This window comes from Salvelinus alpinus, chromosome 30 (assembly GCF_045679555.1).
Source record: "Salvelinus alpinus chromosome 30, SLU_Salpinus.1, whole genome shotgun sequence".
NCBI classification, from domain to species: domain Eukaryota; kingdom Metazoa; phylum Chordata; class Actinopteri; order Salmoniformes; family Salmonidae; genus Salvelinus; species Salvelinus alpinus.
The window spans coordinates 27,803,230-27,818,389 of NC_092115.1; the positions used below are offsets into that span (position 1 = coordinate 27,803,230).

Genomic DNA, 15,160 nt, shown 5'->3' on the forward strand with positions numbered 1-15,160 from the left:
TACTTTATCAAACGCCTTTTCAAAATCTGCTCTGAAGACCAGGCCTGGTATCTTTGATGTTTCATAATGTTCAATTGGTTCAAGTAATTGTTGGACGATATATTGGAGATAATATACATGTAGAAAACCTGTCTGATCAGGATGAACAATATCTGGTAAAACCTTTTTTATTCATTGTGCTATGCATTTTGCCAGGATTTTCACATCACAACATTGAAGTGTAAGAGGCCTCCAGTTTTATTAAATGGACTAGATCTTTATACTTACCACCTGGGTCCTGTTTTAGTAGTAATGAAATCAGTCATTGTTGAGTACCTGAAAGTCTACAATTTTTATAGAAGTAATTAAAACACGCTAATAATGTATATTTGAGTATGTCAAAAAAGGTCTGATATACCTCTACTGCTATACCATCAAGCCCTGGTGTTTTTTCAGACTGAAAAGTTTTAATTGCCTCTTCTGTAAGTTGGCCTTCACACAGGTCTTTCTGTAAATTTGTTAATTTTACATTACTATTAGAAATCCTGACTGTTAACATCATTCAGTGTAAATGGAGGAGAATGAAAAGAAAACATATGCTTAAAAAATGTTGCTTCTTTCAAAAATGTAATTTGGTGAATCATGGATGACTTTATTTGTAACGACTTTCTGTCAATTATTTTTGGTAGCATTTCTATATTGAAGATTTTGAACTTGTGTGTGAGACCTGTCTGTGTGTGTTTGTGTGCAGGTTCCGGTTTAGTGGGCGTATTTTGGGACTGGTGTTGATCCACCAGTATCTCCTGGATGCCTTCTTCACACGGCCCTTCTACAAGGCTCTCCTCAGACTGTGAGTGTTTGTCTCTCGACATTGGCCTTTACAATTCTTCTGTACAGAAAAATGTCTCTGCCACGTTAACAACAAAGAAAAATGATCCATATTGGATTAGTGTGCAGTCTGGCATAAATGTCCAAAGAAGTTTGAGGCTTAACACAGTCTAACCCAGATTGAGTGACTTTCTAGCGTGAGCACTAATGACAAGTCTCCCCAGACAGGATGATAATGGGCTACAACAACTGACACAATCAGCATTCTTTACAATTAAACACAAAGAAAATGCACCTCAGGCTAGTGAGTGAGTTACTCCTCTTGATTGACTAAGGCAGTGGGTTGCTTTGTGCAGTAATACATAGTGAACCCCAAAGCAGTTAATGTGTGAGATAAATATGTTTACCTGTGCAGAGCCACTGACCTGAGTGATCTGGAATACCTAGATGAGGAGTTCCATCAGAGTCTACAGTGGATGAAAGACAATGACATCACAGACATGCTGGACCTTACCTTCACTGTGAATGAGGAAGTCTTCGGACAGGTATGTGTGTGTCCTCCACAGGAGGTTGGTGGCACCTTCATTGGGGGGGACGGGCTTGTCGTAATGGCTGGAGCGGAATGGTATCAAATACATCAAACATGGTTTCCATGTGTTTGATGCCATTCCATTCGCTCCGTTCAAGCTATTATTATGAGCCGTCCTCCCCTCAGCAACCTCCGGTGGTGTCCTCAATGATAAGAAATGCGTAGTATCTAAACATAAACCCAAATCAAGCTAAGGTATAAGATGTTATTTTACTACGAAATGATCTTCATGATCAGTGTATATCTTCAGTATATACACTATATATAAAGTATGTGGACACTACTTCAAATTAGTTGATTCAGCTATTTCCGCCACACCTGTTGCTGACAGGTGTATAAAATCGAGCACACAGTCATGCAATCTCCATAGACAAACATTGACAGTAGAATGGCCATCCTGAAGAGCTCAGTGAATTTCAACATGGCCACATTTTCAATAAGTCAGTTCGTCAAATTTCTGCCCTGCTAGAGCTTCCCCGGTCAACTGTAAGGGCTGTTATTGTGAAGTGGAAAGGTCTAGGAGCAACAACGGATCAGCCGCTAAGTGGTAGGCCACACAAGCTCACAGAACGGGACAGCCGAGTGCTGAAGCGCGTAGCTCGTAAAAATCGTCTGGCCTCAGTTGCAACACTTACTACCGAGTTCCAAACTACCTCTGGAAGCAAAGTCAGCAAAAGAACAGTTAGTTGGGAGCTTCATGAAATGGGTTTCCATGGCCGAGGAGCCGCACACAAGCCTAAGATCACCACGCTCAATGTCAAGCGTCGCCTGGAGTGGTGTAAAGCTCGCTGTGTAAAACTCTGGAACAGTGGAAATGTGTTCTCTGGAGTGATGAATCACGCTTCACCAGCTGGCAGGCTGACGGACTAATCTGGGTTTGGCGGATGCCAGGAGAACGATACCTGCCAGAATGCATAGTGCCAACTGTAAAGTTTGGTGGAGGAGGAATAATTGTCTGGGGATGTTCGTGCTAGGGCCCTTAGTTCCAGTGAAGGGAAATCTTAATGCTATAGCATACAATGACATTCTAGACAATTCTGTGCTTCTAACTTTGTGGCAACAGTTTGGAGAAGGCCCTTTTATGTTTCAGCATGACAATGTCCCCATGCACAAAGCGAAGTCCATACAGAAATGGTTTGTCGATTTTGGTGTGGAAGAACTTGACTGGCCTGCACAGAGCTCTGGCCTTAACTCCATCGAACACCTTTGGGATGAATTGGAACACAGACTGCGAGCCAGACATTGCACAACATTAACCTTTATTTAACTAAGCAAGTCAATTAAGAAATCATTCTTATTTACAATGATGGCCTACCAAAAGGCCTCCTGCGGGGATGGGGCCTGGGATTATAAATAAAATAAAAATATAGGACCAAACACACATCACGACGAGACAACAACACTACATAAAGAGAGACCTATGACGACACCATAGCATGGCAGCATCACAACATGGCAGCAGCACAAAACAGGGTAGAAACATTGTTGGGCACAGACAACAGCACAAAGGGCAAGAAGGGACAGGCAACAATACATCACGCAAAGCAGCCACAACTGTCAGTAAGAGTGTCCATGATTGAGTCTTTGAATGAAGAGATTGAGATAAAACTGTCCAGTTTGAGTGTTTGTTGCAGCTCATTCCAGTCGCTAGCTCCAGCGAACTGAAAAGACGAGCGACCCAGGGACATGTGTGCTTTGGGGACCTTTAACAGAATGTGACTGGCAGAACAGGTGTTGTATGTGGAGGATGAGGGCTGCAGTAGATATCTCAGATAGGGGGGAGTGAGGCCTAAGAGGGTTTTATAAATAAGCAACAACCAGTGGGTCTTGCGACAGATATACAGAGATGACCAGTTTACAGAAGAGTATAGAGTGCAGTGATGTGTCCTTTAAGGAGCATTGGTGGCAAATCTTATGGCCGAATGGTAAAGAACATCTAGCCGCTCGAGAGCACCCTTACCTGCCGATCTATAAATTACGTCTCCATAATCTAGCACGGTCATCTGAATCAGGGTTAGTTTGGCAAACCATGTCTAGATTTAACTTTAGCCTGCAGCTTTGACATGTGCTGAGAGAACATGTACCGTCTAGCCATACTCCCAAGTACTTGTATAAGGTGACTACCTCAAGCTCTAAACCCTCAGAAGTAGTAATCACACCTGTGGGGAGAGGGGCATTCTTCTTACCAAACCACGTGACCTTTGTTTTGGAGCTGTTCAGAAGAAGTTTAAGGGTAGAGAAAGCTTGTTGGACACTAAGAAAGCTTTGTTGTAGAGCGTTTAACACAAAATCTGGGGAGGCGCCAGTTGAGTATAAGACTGTATCATCTGCATATTAATGGTAAGAGACCTTCCTACTGACTGAGCTATGTTGTTGATGTAAATTGAGAAGAGCATGGGGCCTAGGATCGAGCCTTGGGGTACTCCCTTGGTGACAGGCAGATGTTCTGACTTTATACACTGCACTCTTTGAGAGAGGTAGTTAGCAAACCAGGAGACCCCTCAGAGACACCAATACTCCTTAGCCGGACCACAAGAATGGAATAGTCTACCGTATCAAAAGCTTTGGCCAAGTCAATAGAAAAAGCAGCACAACATTGCTTAGAATCAAGGGCAATGGTGACATTATTGAGGACCTTTAAGGTCGCAGTGACAGATGTTTTTTTAGGGTCAAGTTTAAGGAGCTCCTTTAGCACCTTGGACTCAGTGACTGCCTGCAGGGAGAAACTTTGTTGCGGGCAGGGGAAAAAGAGGGAGGAGCATTGGGGATAGTCGCATTAGAAGGGGTGAGGGATGATGAAATGTTGGACGGGCAAGGAGGCATGGCTGTGTCAAATAGGAATCCTGACTTAATGAAGTGGTGATTAAAGAGCTCAACCATGTGCGTCTTGTTAGTAACAACCTCAAAAAATTAGAAATGGCTGAACCCATTTCTAATTTTCTTTATGGGGGCGTGTTTGTTAACAATATCACTGAAGTCACTGAAGATATCAAAAAAGAACGTCCAAGCTTCTTTGACAGAGGGGATCAAGCTGATTCTATACCAATTTACAGAGGCCAGGTCATGAAGGTAGGCTTGCTCATTAAAGTTTTTTAGCAAGCGTCTTTGACAAATCAGGACAGGACGTTTCACTGAGTAGCCATTACGAACACAGGCTGTTAAACAGTGATCACAAAGGTCATTACAAAAAAACACCAGACTGGTACCTATCAGGATTATTTGTGAGGAGAACATTGAGGAGAGTAGCCTTTTCTGGGTGTTTGGAGTCATACCTTGTGGGATTGGTAATAATCTGAGAAAGATTTAGGGAGTCCCATTGCTTTAGGACTTGGTCAGGTAGTTTAAGCATGTCCCAGTTTAGGTCACCTACTGTAGCAGGACAAATTCAGAGAGAGTTTAGGGGCCAGCAGGTAGGGTACAGGCCGGTGCTGATGGAGGACAAAAAAAAACTTCAACAGTCAACAAAGAGCTAATCGAAAGTTCAATGCTTAAAACCAGCAAATCAAATTGTTTGGGGACAGACTAAGTGGAGATAACCGAGCACTGAAGGTGATCCTTGGTAAAGATTGCCACTCCCCCACCTTAGGAAGATCTGTCTTGCCGAACAAGGTTATAGCCAGAAAGGTTGGCATCCAGTATTCAAAACACTCTTCCTTAACCACGTCTCAATAATGACCAACACATCTGGATTGGAGCTGTGAAACCACACTTTCAATTGATCAATTTTAGGTAATAAGCTTCTAGTGTTAATGTGCAGAAAACCCAGGCTTTTACAAGAGCAGACATCAGTGAAACATATCAAAGCACAAGTCAGAATTGGGGCTAGCAACAGTAGATGGGCCAGGCTGTACATGCACATTTCCAGATATCATCAACAGTAATACAATCAAGGCACGGCATAGGACAGGTAGAGCTCTGCAGTGTTGATTTATGACATTTGAATGAGCATTAGATGGCAACAGGATCATATTATACAGCAATTTCATCAGGTAACATAAATACACAGCCGCAAGAGGTGGTTAGAATAGGATGGGGGGCCAAAAGTCTATGTAACCAATAGAGAGTCAGAGTCCCGAGTGTGGGAACAAACAGTCTGTCCCACGGTAGGGTAAACAAGAAAGTTCATAGTCAACAAAGCATGCAGGAGTCATGAGGCACATAGCAAAATGCACCATTTTTTTTTTTTTACTTGGGGCTAGTCATTGTAAGTTCAGAGTCACTCGCCCCAACAGTGCCTGTGTGCTGGAGGTAAGTGAAAGCTCGGTAGAGAGGGGTGAGTGTGGTGGGGGTACCTGTACCAGACAGGGAGAGACAAGCCAGAGCAGACGTGAACAGATCGCCAGGTGGAATCCAAGCAGCAGTGCAGCAGGCAGCGGGAGTAGGAGTCACACTCACTTGGGAGAAGCTTTATTTCTGGAGGCAGATTTCTTGTAGAAAATGCCAGTGGATGGTCCTGAACAGCAGGAGGGTGCTTCAAGACCTCTAGATTTGGGAGGGATAGTCTGTGAGACTCCTGCCATGTGTTGGGCTAAAAGGCTTCGACACATTTCACTTCACGCCTCAGTGCTAACTGAAGTTGTATCTGGTCTTCCATAATTAGGCTGTACGTTTGGAGTTTTGATCTGGAGTGAAAGTTATGCTGTGGAGGGTAGCATCCTGTATACAGTTGAAGTCGGGAGTTTACTTACACCTTAGCCAAATAGATTTAAACTCAGTTTCACAATTCCTGACATTTAATGCCAGTAAAAAAATCCCTGTCTTAGGTCAGTTAGGATCACCACTTTATTTCAAGAATGTGAAATGTCAGAATAATAGTAGAGAGAATGATTTATTTCAGCTTTTATTTCTTTCATCATATTCCCAGTGGGTCAGAAGTTTACATACACTCAATTAGTATTTGGTAGCATTGCCTTTAAAATGTTTAACTTGGGGCAAACGTTTTGGTTAGCCTTCCACAAGCTTCCCACAATAAATTGGGTGAATTTTGGCCCATTCCTCCTGACAGAGCTGGTGTAACGGAGTCAGGTTTGTAGGCCTCCTGCTCGCACACGCTTTTTCAGTTCTGCCCACAAGTTTTCTATAGGATTGAGGTCAGGGCTTTGTGATGGCCACTCCAATACCTCGACTTTGTTGTCCTTAAGCCATTTTGCCACAACTTTGGAAGTATACTTGGGGTCATTGTCCATTTGGAAGACCCATTTGCGACCAAGCTTTAACTTCCTGACTGATGTCTTGAGATGTTGCTTCACTATATCCACATAATTTTCCTTCCTCATGTGCCATCTATTTCGTGAAGTGCACCAGTCCCTCCTTCAGCAAAGCACCCCCACAACATGATGCTGCCACCCCCGTGCTTCACAGTTGGGATGGTGTTCTTCGGCTTGCAAGCCTCCCTCTTTTTCCTCCAAACATAATGATGGTCATTATGGCCAAACAGTTCTATTTTTGTTTCATCAGACCACAGGACATTTCTTCAAAAAGTACGATCTTTGTCCCCATGTGCAATTGCAAACTGTAGTCTGGGTTTTTTATAGCGGTTTTGGAGCAGTGGCTTCTTCCTTGCTGAGCGGCCTTTCAGGTTATGTCAATATAGGACTAATTTTACTGTGGACGTTGATACTTTTGTACCTGTTTCCGCCAGAATCTTCACAAGGTCCTTTGCTGTTGTTCTGGGATTGATTTGCACGTTTCGCACCAAAGCACATTCATCTCTAGGAGACAGAACCCGTCTCCTTCTTGAGCGGTATGACAGCTGCGTGGTCCCATGGTGTTTATACTTGCGTACTATTGTTTGTACAGATGAACATGGTACTTTCAGGCGTTTGGAAATTGCTCCCAAGGATGAACCAGACTTGTGGAGGTCTACAATTTTTTTTTCTGAGGTGTTGGCTGATTTCTTTTGATTTTCCCCATGATGTCAAGCAAAGAGGCACTGAGTTTGAAGGTAGGCCTTGAAATATATCCACAGGTACACCTTCAATTGACTCAAATGATGTCAATTAGCCTATCAGAAGCTTCTAAAGACATTACATAATTTTCTGGAATTTTCCAAGCTGTTTAAAGGCACAGTCAACTTAGTATGTAAACTTCTGACCCACTGGAATTCTGATAGAGTGAAATAATCTGTCTGTAGACAATTGTTGGAAAAATGACTTGTGTCATGCACAAAGTAGATGTCCTAACTGACTTCCCAAAACTATAGTTTGTTCACAAGAAATGTGTGGAGTGGTTGAAAAACGAGTTTTAATGACTCCAACCGAAGTGTATGTAAACTTCCGACTTCAACTGTATATCCCTGCCGAAAAATCCAAGTTTATTTAACTCTAAATCTATATATTTTTTAAAAACATGCTGAAAAATGGAGGAGCTCATCTGCTCATGACCTCTCCCTATCTCTCTAATGCCTGAATGGAAGTCCCCGCAGCAATGTTCCCACATCTAGTGGAAAGCCTTCCCAGAAGAGTGGAGGCAGTTATAGCAGCAAAGGGGGACCAACTCCATAGTAATGCCCATGATTTTGGAATGAGATGTTCGACAAGCAGGTGTCCACATACATTTGGTTATGTAGTGTGCTTTCATTGGGACTTTTGCATTGTAAGGTATGTCTGTATTGTAACATGGATATTGCTCTATTTGCGGGCAGGTAACAGAGAGAGAGCTGAAGTCTGGAGGGGCTAACATTAATGTGACAGAGAAGAATAAGAAGGAGTACATTGACCGCATGGTGAAATGGAGGGTGGAGAGAGGAGTGGTCAAGCAGACAGAGGCACTGGTCAGGGGCTTCTATGAGGTACAGTAAACGCTCTCAGGGCAACAGTCAATGGCCATGGCATGATTTCCCCCAATATGTCTAATTAGTTTTTTCCCAGCCTGTCTATGCTTTCAGAGGGCTTTCACTTTGCACTTCAAATATGATTTCTTCAAGTTTCTTAGAATGCAATAGAACCTGACTATCAAATGAAGTCACCAAGTGATTGACAGGAGCAATGTGTCTAAATATGTACACTCCTACATCGTTTTTAATGTTCTATGTTTCGGATATATTTCTCCAGGTGGTGGATTCCCGGCTGGTGTCAGTGTTCGATGCCAGAGAGTTGGAGCTGGTCATCGCTGGGACAGCTGAGATAGACCTCAATGACTGGAGGAACAACACAGAGTATAGAGGAGGTGAGCAGACTTCAAGGGAGCATATTACCTAATGGAAAATCTACAAACTTGCATTTTAGTCTAGGATGTGTGTCCCAACATGTTTTTAAAAGGCAATGTATCCACTACCATGGCACCCATGTGCAGGGGTGGACTGAAACAATAATTCAGGCCGGAAATTTGACTCCATCCCAGGCCACCCTGTTCACGCAAACCACCAGACCGCTAATTTTGTAGGCTAACCCTATTAGTTGATGTAACGGTACCAAACTAGTTATACATTTGGTCACTATATTCATCTGGGAAGAAGTTATCCACATTACAAAATACAAACATTTGGGACTGACCAACAATTAGCCTATCTGAACACTGAGTTTAAGGTATGCTATAGCTATGGGTGCACCCTCAAACTCACTAGGAATACACCAATCATACTGTAGCACATACAAATGTACAAGGCTGGACACACAAAATAATTAGCCTACACTTTTAAATGGAGGATGAGATATACAGAGCTAGCTCAAATGATTATCTTTATATTCAAGCATCAAGCGTATCAAAACTTCACACACACATTCACTGAACTTGAACATAAGCTACAAAAATGTAAGTAAGTATAATACAAAAGTCAAAAAAGCACTCCTCTACAAAAACATGTAGATTACAATGTTCACTCACTGGTGTCCATAAAACAAACAGCACAAAAATAAACATCTATACACTGAGTCAATGAAATTGAACATTGGCTACATAACTGCAAGTATAATACGAAAGTCCAAAAAACATGCCTCTGTACAAAAGCTTTAACTCACAGCAAATGTTCTTTCACTCTTGTCAGCCTGTTATTAAGGAAGAGTCATAGCATAGCTACTTCAGAGTAACCAGTGAGTAATTACCACTAGTAAACCAGTAGGAGGCGCAGTAACTCACTGCTCTCTGCCATCTTGTCAATGATGTCATCTTTGTCAAGTCCCATAAGAATCTCTTTCTCTGTTGCCATCAAAACGAACGCTTCAAGGTTCTCTTGAGTGAGGGAGGTTCTTAGGCGGTTCTTCATGAATTTCAGGGTGGAGAAGGTCCTCTCACTAGCCACCTGAGTGATGGATAGGGTGAGGAGGGACTTGTAGCCCAAATCAATGATGTGATACGCATCCGTGAGCAGATTGTAGAGACAGGGGAAGATAGCAGTGTACCGGGCAGTTTTTACATGTGGAACAAATTCTGCTCACCAACTTCACACTTTCATCAGGATCCTCAAAGCCTTCCCCTGATTCATCACTGGCAGCGGCAGCCCTGGTGTTGTACTCCTCCAATGCTGACTGTTTCAGTCTTTCCCACTGTTGTGCAAGGCTGATCAGTTCAGCCTGCAATGCCGCAACAGTGGCATGTTCATCAAATTCCAGTAAGAATTTGCTGAGCTCCTTCATGGCTGTCTTTGGAACGCCCTTTTCTCTGATCTCAAGAAAATGCTTCGGATTCATGCAGGAGACATCTGCACACGGCACTGTATTTGCTGCATAACGACAGTGAATACTTTCAACAACAGTGTTCAGTACCACATTGTGGATCTTGATTTTGTAATCCATGGCTGCATTAGCAATGGGCTCGTCTTCTGCCAACTCACCTGGTTTTCTATTTTTTTTGTTGTTCTCTTCTTTGGGAGAGCAGTCTGAGCTTCGGAATCACAGTCCTGCTGCTCCTCCAGAATGGCTCTCCCCCCCAGGTTGCTCTGCAGAATGAGATTAACATCGTAAATAACTTGTATTGTATTACTTGTGCAGTCATCGATTGTATTCCCCCCCGCAATTACAGTCCTACTGATAATCTCATAAATAAAGCACATATTAATCTAAAATCATAGCCTACATGTTTAGGTTTGTGCTCTTAAGTTGTACCTGAAGGTTCCTGCTCTGACCACTATCTCCAGTTGCACCTGAAGCTCTAGTGCTGCTGCTTCCTTCTCCACCTTGAAAAAAATATGCAAAGAAAATACTCTTAGCATACTCACTATCATTAGTGTATCAGTAGGCTACATTAATACAGCTCTGGGAATTTTTCCCAGAGCTGTATATTATTGTAGTGACTTGTATTGCCGGTACTAATGGCACTAATGATCTTTGTCATTGCCTGTGTTACGTTCAAGGATGTATTATGGTTACGTTACTGTAGCCTGTTTCGCTGTACAGTGTATGTGCACTTTCCCTCTGCTTATGTGGCATGAGTCATTACCGAATGCTGGCAACTCCATAGTCTAAGTTTACTATTTTTTACTAGTTGAAACATATTGCCTTCAATGTCATTATGATCGCTATGTTGCACTCAATGCTATGATATAATTCCTCCACGAAGACGTAAAACGTCCCTTGTTGAACCATCATCCCTGTTGCCTGATTTCTATACTGTATATGCTGTAGCCAACTCTTCTATGGCATGTCAACAATAAAGGAGTTGGCTACCGCACATCACATCTGATATGGGACCAAGCTACCAACCTCTGTACCCAGTCTTTGACATGCCCTATTGTCCTTCTGCATCGCAGGCTACCATGACAGCCACATAGTGATCCGGTGGTTCTGGGGGGCCGTGGAGCGCTTCAACAATGAACAGAGGCTGCGTCTGCTGCAGTTTGTGACTGGCACCTCCAGTGTTCCCTACGAGGGCTTCACTGCGCTACGGGGCAGTAACGGCCTGCGACGCTTCTGTATCGAGAAGTGGGGCAAGATCACCGCTCTTCCAAGGTAATATAAGCGCTCTACCCAAAGTAGAGTGGACCTAGACAATCATTTCTACCATTACCTCCTGCTATTACAGGTATAGATTGACTGTCCTATGCTGTTATCCTCCAAACCACTGCATAACAATGTATAGTATTTGTAAGAACTCTATTCTGTTGAATTGGTTGTCTGCTCTGATGCATGGTCTATATCTTCCAGGGCACACACATGCTTCAACCGGCTGGATCTCCCTCCATACCCCTCCTACACCATGCTCTATGAGAAACTGCTGATCGCTGTGGAGGAGACCAGCACTTTTGGCCTTGAGTGAAGGAGAGAGAAGGTGTGCATCCCAAATGGCACCTTATTTCCTATATAGTGCACTACTTTTGACCAGAGACCATAGAGCTCTGGTCAAATGTACTGCATTATGTAGGGAATAGGGTGCCATTTGCGAAGCAATCAAGAACTTAAATAGGATCCTGTGCCTCAGGACTGTGGACTCTACTGTACACAACACTCCCTTTATACTGTACATTTCAATACAACAGCCAGAGGACTGTACATTTCTCTTTTTTAACAATCTTATGTACAGTATACAAGCAAAAGGAAAAGCCAAGCACCACCACATGCATTACTCACATGTTACAATGTACCTTTGTTTGCATAAAGGCACATAGCTCTTATTTGCTCAGCCTATAACAGTACTCAGGGCCTTGACTCAACACATCACACACGCCAATGAATAGTCTAGTCCCTCTCTCACAGTGCACCTTGCACCAACAGCCTCAGCAAGCATCATCACATCACCAACCACAACCAACATTATCACTAGAAGAAATGCCTCAACTCGCATTATCAGAGGGAGAGAAATGCCTCAAATACTGTCACGTGAACCACTACAACCAATTCCACTTCAAATACTGCTGCCACTGGGATTATCCCAGGATATGACATCAGCAAAGGACTGGGTCATCAACATCTCTCAAGTTCTTAATTGCCCTAAGTTTTTACCAAGATTTTGTGAACATTGTGATGCATCAGGAGAGATTCAATAGTGTCGCAAGATCCTACCGCAATTGCAAAACGACTGTTCGAGGATTCTAATGATATTGAAGTTGTTATACTTTAATTGAAGTCAAAACTATGTTTTATCACTAAAAGCATGTGTGGAATTGACGTAAACCTTGAAGCTGATTGGGAAACGAACACAAACCAGTTTTACTGTAGGTAATTAGAGTGAAGCGATGTGAAGAAACCCCCTTAAACAACGTCAGATCAGAATTTCTTTCCGATGTGCTCCATGTGAAAACAACACTTCTTTTCCCCCTCTTGACCTTGAGAAGCATTTGATGTTTACATGAGGTGTGTCATCTCTTGTTTTAACACACTTGAGTCAGGATATTATGAATGTTTCATTGTCACAAGATTGTTGTGTTTCATTTGTACATGGTAGACAGATTATTTTGGAAGGAAGTGTTTAAATATTTTGCCAGGTTTTTATATAATTTTTTCAAGCATGGAACACAGAACTGGACATATTGCATTGTTTAAATATATATTCAAACACTGAGGCAAACCAAGAGAGAACAATTAAAGTAAATTTGCGGGTATTGTGTTTAGATAGTACTGGATCTTATTCTTCCTGAATATTTGTTGCACTTCTGAGGAGTTGACACTAAGTTCACCTTAAATATATGTATACAACTATTTGAACAGAAATCTATTATATTTTTTAATGTTTTTAAATGTAACACTACTTGCAATTATTATACACTATAGTTCTGGCTGAACAAATCAAAAAACAGTAGATTACAATGCTGTTGACTTGTTACCGCACTTCTGTTATAGCAGCAGGTTAACATGTTCGATTTTGTTTCAGTGTATGCCTGTATGTCTACTCTTGGCCACAGTCATACGTGCTGTGACATGAACATGTAATGGACTTAAAATTAACGTCACGTTGGTGGGTCTTTTGTCAGTTCTAGGTTACCATGCCACATCCATTTAGGACAGACCCCACAGGGTTGCTTTATTAATTTCCCCTCATGTTGTCATTTAATGCACATATCCTATAGCGACTTTATCATTATAGGATAGGACAGCTGTTGTGGTCTGCAAATGCCATGCCTTAACATGAAAACACTGTATATGACAAAATGCCACTGTCAGGCATACGTAGGCCTATAACTGAGTTGATTGCAGACCAATTGAATAATTGTGTATGTGCTATCATGTTCATTGTTATAGTAGTTTGATATTAGAAGAGAGACACCAGAAACTGATATTGAACACTACTACTGTACTTACATGACCTATGTTTTTGTTAAAATCTTTTCACTTTCTCTCGTGTTCCTTTCCTTGGACAATTAAGATTTTGAAATGTACAGTGAGTGCATTTATAGTTGCTATTATGAAATTGGAAGGCTGTAAGATCAAGTTTATACAGGAAATGTATTGTCAAAGCATTTTGAAATGATAAAATGTCATATGCAGTACAAGATTGGTGTTATTCATGTATTTTTTATGTATTGTCTATGTTGTTGTTCAGTATGTACAGTATAAGAATCAGAATGTATTAAGTTACTGTTGAAAATGTGTCTAATGCTATGCACATTTCCTGTGGCGAAGAACAAGCAATGTAATTTTCAAACAATAATCTGTTGCTTATTTTATATTTTTCCTTAAACAGATTGTTTGCAGCTAGTGAACGTTTTATGACCATTCTTTAGGTCTCAGAAACCCTCTCACAGGTCTACATGTTTCACTGTCCGTCCCCACTATTTCCTGTCTGATGAGCTCACATGCAGTAATTCTCAGGCTGCGCTTTCAATTCGAGCATAGTACTGTTAACGAATGTCAATAAACAATCACTTCATAAAGCACCTTTCTTCTACTAGTTTTATGAGTGGGAAGGTGGTAATTTCCAGTTGTGAAGTAGTAAATACGAGTTGGATGCATTCACATGCTTTGAACTCATTTGAGAAACACTGGATTGGCTAATGGCAAACAAGATTCATCAACCATAAACTAAAAGTACAGCTATCATGTTCGCAAACAAATTAGTCTTAAAAAAAAACTGTAATTAGATTGCTTTTTATAAATAATATTTAGTTGTTGAATTTAAGAACCAAAAATGCTGTTTACCCTGGCCTGACGTTTTGATAACCATGTAACTCTCTCTCGGACAAGGTGACTTATCAATATATTTGGCTCTATTTACTCTCAGATTCAAAAATGCTAATTAGCATCAATGTAGACATGCAAGACTACAAATCCCTGCACTTCATATCTAGCTGACACCTTTGCTAACAGGTATTGTGTCAATTTCAAACTTGCACAAGACAGTTAACAGAATTGCCAATTTATTCATTACTAAATTTAGCTAACATTAGATTGTTAATCCAGAGATTCTTACCTTTGCTTCAATTCAGCAGTCTCGTCCAGATCAAGGCATTTGTAGTTCTTTATGAACTACTCATTAGTAGCTAATTAGCATTTCTTTTTTGGGGGGGTAAATGCAGGAAAATATATTGATAAAAGTCACCTTGTCCTAGAGAGATTTACACTGTTATCAAAACGTCATGCCAGGGTAAGTTTACATGAAACACAGCCCTTACTTTAAGTGTTTCTAAAATCCCCTATGGGAAAAATGAACTGTGGAAAACAATTGGAACCATTTCCTTGTTTGACCGCTAGGTTTTATGGGTATTATGACTCATACTGTGGTACTCTGTTGCTACATACATTGTTGGACTTATAAATGAATACCTATTGATTCTTGAAGAATATATATCTTAAAAAATTACCAAAACAGTATTAAGCTTTTAAAAGGATTGCCCCTTTAACTCTTCAACATTACCGAAGTGCGGTCTGGTGAAATCATAGCGATAGATAGAGAACT

At 41.5% G+C, this 15,160-nt stretch overlaps 1 protein-coding gene and 1 long non-coding RNA gene across 4 annotated transcripts in view; one reads left to right on the forward strand and one right to left on the reverse strand.

The window, feature by feature from the left end:
- Positions 1-14,141, forward strand: part of LOC139559672 (E3 ubiquitin-protein ligase HECW1-like) — a 60,280-nt gene extending 46,139 nt beyond the window's left edge. For 2 of the 3 annotated variants that reach the window (XM_071375872.1, XM_071375873.1), the window contains exons 23-28: positions 731-829; positions 1,223-1,352; positions 8,040-8,186; positions 8,449-8,563; positions 11,082-11,280; positions 11,476-14,141. In XM_071375872.1, the coding sequence (XP_071231973.1) occupies positions 731-829; positions 1,223-1,352; positions 8,040-8,186; positions 8,449-8,563; positions 11,082-11,280; positions 11,476-11,587 (802 nt within the window). In that variant the 3' untranslated portion in view covers positions 11,588-14,141. Of the gene's footprint in view, positions 1-730; positions 830-1,222; positions 1,353-8,039; positions 8,187-8,448; positions 8,564-11,081; positions 11,281-11,475 lie in introns of those variants that run through there. The other variant, XM_071375874.1, reaches the window with a different exon arrangement.
- Positions 9,066-14,965, reverse strand: LOC139559675 (uncharacterized). Its single transcript, XR_011671804.1, has 4 exons — positions 14,675-14,965; positions 10,438-10,508; positions 10,167-10,271; positions 9,066-10,055 (listed from the first exon to the last, which is right to left on the reverse strand). It is a non-coding gene; the product is annotated as an uncharacterized lncRNA (long non-coding RNA).
- Positions 14,966-15,160: the final 195 nt, after the last annotated feature.